This window comes from Chaetura pelagica, unplaced genomic scaffold (assembly GCF_000747805.2).
Source record: "Chaetura pelagica isolate M959 unplaced genomic scaffold, ChaPel_1.0 scaffold235, whole genome shotgun sequence".
In the NCBI taxonomy this organism is placed as follows: domain Eukaryota; kingdom Metazoa; phylum Chordata; class Aves; order Apodiformes; family Apodidae; genus Chaetura; species Chaetura pelagica.
Window position 1 is genome coordinate 1,391,242 of NW_009953215.1, and position 10,628 is coordinate 1,401,869.

The 10,628-nt window shown below is 34.4% G+C and overlaps 1 protein-coding gene across 1 annotated transcript in view; it reads right to left on the reverse strand.

The window, feature by feature from the left end:
* Window positions 1-10,628, reverse strand: part of RYR2 (ryanodine receptor 2 (cardiac)) — a 262,530-nt gene that overhangs the window by 139,466 nt on the left and 112,436 nt on the right. Inside the window, exons 27-29 of the mRNA XM_009997595.1 lie at window positions 5,706-5,853; window positions 2,333-2,541; window positions 533-707 (exon numbers count right to left, since the gene is read on the reverse strand). Of these exons, the coding sequence (XP_009995897.1) occupies window positions 533-707; window positions 2,333-2,541; window positions 5,706-5,853 (532 nt within the window). The remainder of the gene's footprint in view (window positions 1-532; window positions 708-2,332; window positions 2,542-5,705; window positions 5,854-10,628) is intronic.

The window sequence follows — 10,628 nt, forward strand, 5'->3', positions numbered from 1 at the left end:
GAGTAAAACTTAAAATAATTTTCTTTTACATTACCTATGGTATTGTAATTTCTTAACCTTTTATGTACCTATTCACACACAAATATGTAACTACACGGATAAACAAAAATTCTTTTGTGGTATAGGATCAATCTGCACCCGACACAACCTCACAATCTGCTATCTTTTGCAATCTCATAAACTGCAGCTTCATGGTGAACTAAATCCTGCTTGGAGGCTCTGAAAGATGTACCAAGAGTACTACAACTACTTCATACCAGGTGCCTTTATCCAGGATCAGGTGTCGTATCTTCTACCAGAGCTAAAACAAAACCTTAAAGCTGGCTTAAATTTACCGTATGTTCTCACTAATTTGACAGAAACATAGTAGCATTTCAGTACTTGATGTAGATAAAATTGGCTGTTCCTGAACATGGCAAGGGGGTTGGACTAGAAAAAAGCAACTAAAACAAGAAGCATGGCACATTAGAGGGAAGCTGGAGCAAAAACTGGGCAGCAACCACAAATTAACAGCACAATGTACAGTACTTACCATCACCAACTTCAAAGTCCTTGAATGCAAGTTCTGAACCTGAGTCATCAAGCAGGATTTCACCATTTAAGGTGAACATCATAGTATGCTCATTCATGTCAACCATACATCCAACAACATCTCCTGCCAACCAAGAGCGGCCAAAATGCTCGTTACCTTGATGCCACCGCTGAGCCTGCAAAGGATTTACAAGAATTTCAAATAGCGACAATGTATGTGTTCTCTCACTTAGTGGTACAACTAGTAATTAGCCCCTACAGTTAAGACAGCACTGAAATTAACACTTTCACAGTATACCATTCCAAAACAATGCTTGTGAGTACTCAAGTTTGACTTTGAAAATGGAAATCCAACAATTAACTTCCTGCAAGCACCCCTTACATCAGTATTCTAAAATGCTGCTAAGTGAGCTGACAGGGAAAAGTGTTATTTCAGCCTTTTAGTAACAAGTAAGACCATTGCTTATTATTCTGCAGAAGCTCCATGAAAGACGTGTAAGGAAAATAAGATGCTATCAATTAAAATAATAAATAGTTGCTTCACAAACTTTCTTTAAGCAATTGCTTTTATTTAATCTAAGTAGGCTATAAATTCATTGCCTCCAAACCAACTTTATTGTTTCATTAAGTATTACTCTAAAACTATTGAGTACAAAAATAAATTAAACTTCCAGTCATACCAGATTTTGGAAGGAACAGAATTGTCTGAGGATGGGACAAGCACTTTGAGCTTCTGATAGATTCAAGAGTAGCTGAGGGCATGACTAATGATTTGTATGACTGACCCTCAAGTCAAAGACTGGAAAGGCTTTTGATGGGGTCTTAGATTGGACTTCAAATAAATTAACGTCTCTTAGGAACTATTTTAATATGCATAATACAAAGCAGTGTTAAAATCAAATAGATTTCCTCTGTATCTATCTTGAAAATCCTACAAAAATGACCCTGTGTATCCTGAAGTTTAAAAGCTTCATATCGTATATATTTTAACAGTGACAAAGGAAATTAATTCCAACATCAGATACAAGAAACATTTTAATGTGAGTCATCAGTCACCTTAATAAATATTATGGCTTGAATAGCGGTTGCACTTCATATTGAATTTTTAAAAAAATAACTAATATTTAATCTATTCTTACGAAAATCAACTTTTTTTTTTTGTTTTCCTATACATTTTTAGTACTAGATTTCAATCTGTCATTGTCTCATGTTTGAAACAATTGAGTTAAGTTTGAGGGGAAATTACTGGTTCCAAACTGTAAGGATTTTCATTAAAACTTAGGTATGATCTTTGTAACTTTTACATTCTTATAAAAAAAAAAAGTATCAAAATTTGCCTCAAACACTTACTCCTAATAATCTTAACCATAATTATTCCCTAATGGTACTTATTATAAAGTGATCAACAGAGTAAAAAATTAAATAAATTATTCATCACTAATTACAGCTTTGCCAGTATTCTAAATCTGAGTAAGTTACTTAGATTTTCAATACTTTTTACATATGCTGTGCAAATACTGTGAAGCTGTGGGGAAAAACAAAACAAACAAACAAAACAAAACAAAACCACCACCAACAAAAAAAACCACAAAAACCACAAAAAAACCAAAACACCTCTAACTCTGCAGGTGACACTGATCCTCCTTATTTCAGCTAGGGCCTCAAAGGAGAGAGAAATAATTTCATAAAACACATAGGAAAGATGAGAAGGCAATTAAATTGAGGCAATGACACATTGACTAAGACATAAAATTAGAAGTTCAACAATCACTTATGTAATTATGAACAAACATACACAAACCTTAAAACCATCAAAAACAAAAGCTTCTTCATCTGAGCCAAGTTCCTGATCTGGCAGACAACCTGGCCTTGTCCAGCCAACTCTCATGTCTCCTGCAGTAACTGCCTCAAACTCAAAGTACCACTTCCCAGCCTTCACTGCGTAAGTCTTCTCTGTGCGGAAGATCCTGAATTTTTCCATTATCCCATTGCACACATCCAGTCTCATTGCTGTAAGATTTTAAAAGTTTAAAAGAAGTCAAGAAAAAAAACACAGTGCAGAAATTACTGTATTCAACTACTAATAAAATGAAGGTAGTGAAAACAATAGGCAAAGGTAGACCTTTGAGCATAGTAAAGCAAAGAGGAAAGTGTCCTCAAGAACTGCCTATGGGAGAACATTTGTGGAATGTCTAAGCAAAGATTTTTAAAGGAAGAAAAAGTATGCTGGCACATGTACTGCTTTGAGATACATAATAAATCTATATTCTCTGTTCTTCTTGACAAGTAACAAACAATAGAGTTTTGGACTTGGTTCTCTAAGCTTTGATCCAACTCCATCTATCCATCTCAGTTATGTTGTTCATCATCCCGCTCCTTTGCTCCCATTGCCACTCTTCCTGTGTTATCCTACAGTCCATTCTAGATCAATCTGTTCCAACTGAACTGTGCTTTTGTTTCTGTCACTCCCCAAAACACAGACTTGGACTCACCTGTTCCTCCACTTTTCTTCCTTCCTCATTGCACTGAACATACTGTCTTGAAAAAATTCCTTTATTGATTCACCTATGTGGCATCCAGTTACTACCTGTGGAAAATGTTCTCAAAACTTGCCTAACAACATTTACTCATTAATATTACTTGAATACTACTACTCATGAGCTTACTGGGTGTTGGAAATGGCCACTCCTAACATCATTTCCACACTTTTATCCTATCTTCTTTCTGCTTTCCTTCAGTATTTTGTATCAGTATATAGTGAGTTTTCTCTCACTGAGCTACCTTTCACTACTCTAAACATTTTCTTTATGTAGTGTTTCTGCTAAAACAGCTTCAAGTACAATCTTGTATGATGAGAAGATACAAACTTTCCTCACTGTTTCTTACTTACTACACAGTCCTACAGTCTGTTTTGTACACTTCTTTCCAAGACCTTACAATTCAAACCATAAGGTAGCTTGAAATAACAAAAATTACACTGTAAAAAGATTTGTATTATTTCACAAAGCACAATATATAATGCTGAATCAAATCTTTGATCCTTCTTCCTAAGTTTTCTCAGCCACTCTATTCTCTGGTATTTCATATAGTTTTCTTCCCATTAACCACATCACATGGCTCAGGGATCACTCTGAATTTTTTTCTCAGATTAGAAAAACGAATGCCTAGAGCATTCTAAATTCTTTTTCACAAATTAGCAAGGCAGCCTTTGAAAATACAGTTTTCCAGTCTGATCACTATAATTCCTCCTCTTCCTAATTTTGTTATAAGCCCAAATGTGTTTGCCTCTACCTCTCTGTTTGTTACGCATGTCTGTTTTCTCAGCCATATGAAGTTTCACATTTCCAATATTATCTTGAATAGCCTATAAAGTCACTTTCCTCGGATTTTACTATCACTTCTCATGCCACCAAATGCCTGACTTCATTTAGATTATGCTCATTAAGTTTCCTGCAAGCAACTCTGAATGCTCTGCCACATAATTCTTTACCAGTAAAATTTTATCTTTGAGGGTCTAAAAAAACAAATGCCTTAAACCTCACCTGTGCAGGAGAACTACCACCACAAAGCATGGGAACTGAGAACTAGTAGTCTTTTTTTATTTTAAGTAACCTAGTGCTTTCTAGATTCTAAGTAACCCCAAAAATACAACTACTTTTGGAAACTAGTAAATAATAATAATGGCAATAATAATAAAGCATAAACAATGACATTTAAGAGCTTAGTAAAACAACATATAAAATAAAATAAATGAATGGAGATGCAGAACACCACTAGAGGGCTCTAAATCATTTAATAACAGTATAGATTTTGGCCAATGAAAGGGGAAGCCTATGTTTCATGCATCTCAAAAACTTGAGCCTCAAAGACTAATCTAAATACCCCAAAGGACAATAAAAATCTTTTGCTGAATGCAATTCTAGTCTTAGTTTAATAAAGACCAATTTTGTGGGACACAGTTCTTCAGGTCCTTTCCTCTGGAAATTTTGCAACACGATTATTGACATCTTTCAGATGGCAAGGATTGCAACTGTGAAATTGCAGTCCTACTAAACCTAAATCTTACTAAACTATTGCTTAGTAGGATCTACAGGAGATTGTGGAAAATGAGCTTGCTCTCACTCCCTCTTCCACTACATCACTAGACAGCCCCTTCATCTTTGCAAGATGCAAAAGCCTCCTGTACCAGCCAAACCACCCTCTCAGAACTAAGCAGTAGCCGTGCTTGCTCTCTCTATGCAGCACCTCCTTTCCACAGTGGACTTGAAGTCTCCAGACCAAGCATAGAGAGTGAGACCCCAGCATTTTTAAGAAACGAGTAAAAATTTACTTATGGTCTATTCAGCTTCAAAGACCTGAGAAAGTCCAGTAAGCTTAAATGTTCTAACAATCCATCTAACTCTAGACTTGCAGTTTGATGGTCACAAAAATTCAGTTTGTAGACATTTGTCTTTGAAAATTTCATTTTCCAGTATTAAGTGTTTAAATACAAGACTGTACAAGAACTGCAGAATTCTTCATTATTTTGAGCCACAATTTTAGGAATATAAAATTCACCTCTACTGAGTTCACATTATTGTCTTCTTCTTTGCAACGCTGCTCTTCTGTCTTGAAATAATAAATATGGTATTAATTTAGAAGTTTTTAGTTTAAAACTTCATTTTAGACTGGGAAACTTCAGGGTTTTCTGCACATATTTAATTTGTGACCACATATTTTATTCCCTGGCATATGACGACATATTGAAAAAATATGATAAACATGTTTTTCTGGTTTTCTTTATTCTAGGGTTGTGACTTGTAGAACTAATAATCCTGATTTAAAGTGCTTAACCTTTAATTGTTATTAATCTAAACCACTACATCTGCACAATGAGCACAGAAAGGAAGTGTATGAATACAGATAAATTGTATCCATGATTTAAAATGTAAAAATATTTCCTTCTGTAATTCTTTTTTCCAGGCTAGAGAACAAGAAAAGGAAACAAAAAGGAAAGTAAGATCAAAAGGAAATACCAACAACAGAAGATGGTGAAAATCATCTTAGGTTTGGAGACTTCATACCTGTTCAGATTGTTTTATTGGACCAACAAATATATTAGCAGAGTGGAATATTCTGAAGTGTTTGTTTGGGCTTTTTTTGAGATAGAAGAACAACACAACAAAAATCATTACCATGATCTTGATCAGGAGCTTCCAGGTTGTAACCATAGCCTAAAAGGGTGCGGACTGCTTCCCGAAGACTGTCTTTGTTTGACTTCTTCGTCCGATCGTCCAAAAGAGCATAAGGTACAAGGCGAGGATTTCGTCGATTTTTCACATCCTGCATAAGTATGAAAAATCAATTCAATTTCAGAAACTGTGCTTTGCCTTAAATAAAAAATTGTGCTATAGCAGTAGTACAAAAATGACTATGTGTACCAACTGAAATCATGGAACTGCAAATACAGCATGGATTCAAAGAAGCTGTAATATTCCAGATCAGTGACAACATTGTCTTTCATAAATAAGCAAGGAACACATAAATAAAACTGAGTGGATTTTACCTGCTTTTATTTTCCATTCAATACACTTGATAGGATAAAAATGTGAACAATGAAAACAGGGACAATGGCAGATCTTGACTGAAAAGCCAAATGAATTAAATTTTTACACTGTTTATGAAGCAGCTACTGTAACAAGAAGCTAGTAGACAACTCAGAGCTCAGCAACATTACTGTACCACAAATACATAGGTTTTTTTAATTATAGCCCTAAACAAGATATATTAATACCCCAAAGAATAAACAAGATATAAGTAAAAGGACAAGGGGCAATGGATGCAAGCTAGAGCACAGGAATTTCCATCTTAATATGATGAACAAATTGTTTACTGTAAGGGTTACAGAGCACTGGAACAGGCTCCCCCAGAGAGGTTGTGGAGTCTCCTTCTCTGGAGACCTTTTTCAAGACCCATCTGGATGTATTTGTGTGATCTGTTCTAGATTCTGTGGTAATCCTGCTCTGGAGCAGGGGGGTTGGACTCAATGACCTCCAGAGGTCCCTTCAAACCCTAATATTCTGTAATTCTGTAATAAACAGTTATTAATAAATACATGAAATATTAATTAAAAAAATAAAAAAATAAATCTGTGCCTTAGTATTCAAATGCTTAAAACATGTATTTTTCCAAAAGAAAAGTTCTCCTAATGAGCTTAATATGCAGAATTTTTGCAATAGGCAATTTATTGTAACCTTTCTTCTAAATGAAATTAATGTATTGATAAGGTTTAATCCTCAAAAAATTGATTAGGTTTTCCTTTAGTTCAGCATTATTTTATTTGAAAGCATTGTTGGCAACTGGTTTATTTATAGAACTAACATAATCTTTAGCGACTAATAGGACCGTTTTCTTGTCTACATTTTCTTTTCACATCCTGTCATCATTTTTTGGCAGTGAGACAATTCAAAGAATTGTCCATGTTCTTCCTAATATCTGATTTTAAAAGAAATATTACATTAAAAACTGGACATATAAAGGTTTTTATGAATGGTCAGACTTAAGAAGGGCAAAATGAGTACCTGGGTTTTTTTAGAAAACAGTGCCTACGGTGAAAGTATTTTACTTCTCTTATAGCACTAAGTTCTACTTCTGTAGTGTTTATTGTACCTTCTCAGGCAGAAAAGAAATGGCACATACATTCTGACAAATACCTGAAGGCATCTTCTGTTGTCTTTTAAAAGCTTAGATACAACACTATCTGATGTTTGCCTTATCATGGTAAGGCCAAAAGTGCAGTTATTAACCACTGCTTGATGAATTCTGGTCCTACCAGTGATCCTTCCAGGAGAAGAAATATTATGGGACAAGAATTACCTATATGCTAAAAGGGCTAAGAGAAATATAAAGATATTGCATTGCACGGGAAACAAATTACTACACCATATCAGCTCTAGTTATATTCAGTGGAAAGGACAGTGACAGGGACTCAAAAAAGAACCAGTTTGAGGGAACTACTTTCCATACTTATTCCAAACACTGAAGTTGACATCTCCCTTTTTCAAATCTTTAATTTGGTAGCTGTGGAAAAGGGCTGTTTCAAGAACAGAAAGAATGAGACAAATGTTCAAGTAAATGTTACAAGGAATTATTATTGGATATAAAAATATTCACAATTTCAGAGATTAAACACTGTGGGTTTAATTATTTGTCTTTCAAAGAACATAAAAGGAGAAATAATTTCCTTCATATTATTGCAGGCCCAAAAGATACTATGAAATATTGTCTTTAAAACTATTAATCAGAAGTCTGGAATAACAATTATGTAACTTTTTATCCATGATATACAGTTAGATTAATACACTGTTAATTGCCATAGTAACCGTTAACACACATTAACATACTGGCAATCAGCTGATAACAATGTATTATAATGAAAAGCAGTATAAGTGGTTTTAGAAATGTCTAAGCATTTTAAGCTTTTAAAAATATGTAAGGGGGGGGAAGCATAAAGAAATCGTAAGCATTAAACAAACTGAGTTTTACAGATAATTTTTAGGTAAAACTATATTTAATATTGTAACCTTTTTCACCTATTCAAGTGCCAGGATTTTTCTTTTAATAATTTTTTTTCTGTTTTTTCTTATGACATATCTATGTAAATTTTGAATGTTTTACTTATTGCTAAATTAAGAACTATTATTGCTATATTCATAATACATTTTTATACAAACGATGATCTGCATCTCAGTGGTTCAAGTGTAGCTAATCAAGAGAATGATCCTGTACAGTGATTGAGCCTTGCACAGTCACAATCAAATCAACAAAAAAACTGATCAGCTGAGTTGTAATTTTTATGGAGTACATTTGCAATTCGTACATAGATTTAGTTCTTCCTAGTGACTACTGAAAACTTACTGTTTTGTATCGCAGGCTGTTAAAAGAAGGAACATTCAGTCTAAGTTTTTAATTTTCTGCCAGAATTTTCCATGTTTGAAAGTTTTATGTTTCATCAGAAGACTGTATTTTGTATAGAGTTTGTCTGGCAAATACTTGTTCACCAAGTTGTTTGAAGGAAAAAGAAAAGCATATATCCTTGAGAAGACAAAAAACCCACCCCCAAATTTAAGCTTGTTGACAAGGTTCTGTTTCAAATGGCTTAAGCTGGGGAGCAGATGTGAATTGTTTGGATTTGAGTTCAAAATCTATCATATCTCAGAAAAACAAACCCAAACCCCAAAAAACCAGCCTTATTTGATTACACAACTCTGTCTTCATTTAATGTAACACAACCGATGCATTAGTAATTTAGAATTTAATTTGGAGTTACTTCAGTAAAAGAAAGGACTGCAACCATGAAAAGCTGGAATGCCTGGTAGAATGTCTTTACTATAAATGGAAGAAACTAATAATAAATATTGTTAAACTTGAGTGATACAACACTGACCATGAAAAATCAGTACATTTTTTACAGTGTACACTACTGATTTTGCTATATACAGCAAATTATAGACATATAATTATTTTAATTGGCATACTTACACTTATTTGTAGGGTATAAATATATGTGAAATAGGTGATAATAGGTCACCAATGACACTAACTGAACATAGCTCTAAAAAATAATAGAAAAGAATCACAGAAAAAAAAAATCTAAACACACCCACCAGGAAATATCAGCAAGATTTTTAAAACTTTCATTACAGGTAATGAATACTGCTGCAAAATGATTCACAGAGGAAACACTGGGATCTGAGAGGATTGCATTCATTCATCCGTTCACTCAGTGACTATGTGATGACCCAGAGCACTCTATCTAGCAACTGGTCTTGCAACTTGCATAGACATATGTCATATAAGAGGAAGTATGAAACTAGAGGAATGTCCACAATGTCTACAGCAGAAAAAACATAGTCAAATTTTATAAGCAGCTCTAAAAGAACCTACTAAGAGGCACTGTGCATGTAATAAAGTTTTACTCTTCAGAGGCAATTCAGTAATAAAAACTAAAGCCTCAAAAGACATCTGAATGAATAATATAGTTTTCAGAGCTATAAATGTGATACCACACACATATGCACTCTTGGGCCTTTCCAAAGCTGTGAGAAGTTCAGGAACAGCACAGTTCAATAGACTAAAAGGAACAAAAAATTCACTGGAAACATACATAAATAAGTAACTATCAAAAAGAAAGATAGGAAAAGTCTGAAAAATTAAAACACAGTCTAGGAAGAAAAGAAATAGAAAAAACATTATTGTAATTTAATGGGATCATAAGTTTTGTGAGTTAAATTGTTAGAGCTGTACAGATACATATTGTGCAATATTGAAATGATTCTGTTCTCTTCACCAAGGCTGTTAAATGACAAGCACTAAGTAAATGCATTTCATCGCGTATTCAGTGACACAGACATGCTGTTGTTTTCCTAGCTTCATTTGCACCACTAGAAAACACTCATTCTACAACTGTGTCTGTGGATCTTGTTCTTCCACAAAGATTTCTGCGCAATTTCCTCAACAAATGCTACTGGTGAGCTTGCCAGCAGTCCTGTCAGAAACCCAGCTCAGTGAGGCACTCTGTGAGCAGGCAGCATTTATACTGTGAACACGATCATTTACCTACATCACACATTTCAGATCTTGTTAGGTCTAGCTTTTCTGGATTTATCATGGAAGCTCATGTTTAACCATAAAACATGACAATTTAAAAAATCTTTACAGGGGACAAAGGAAAATTAGTAAATACCAATTCAGGAATATAAGCAAATCCTTTCAAGATTCCAGAATAATTTGAACTGGAATGCACTCAAAGGCAAATTCTAGGCAATATGAACAAATATCCTAAAGGTATCCATAAATAAGCTCAGTAAGGCTAAAGGGTTCAAAACTACACCTCTGTCTTCCACAAGTTTTCTCACATCAGAATATAAATTATAGTAAAGGAGCAGAGATTTAATCTGCATGTTGAGTTTTGTCATCCAGCAAGCAAGGCATTTATTAGCAAGGGAGTCTATGGGAGGCCTGAGTTTCAAGGCTGGTCCCCAGGACAGCCTTTTAAGAGTCAGTGGGTAAAATACAGAGAGCTGTTCAGTGATTAGATCACACAGTCCTCCTCTTTC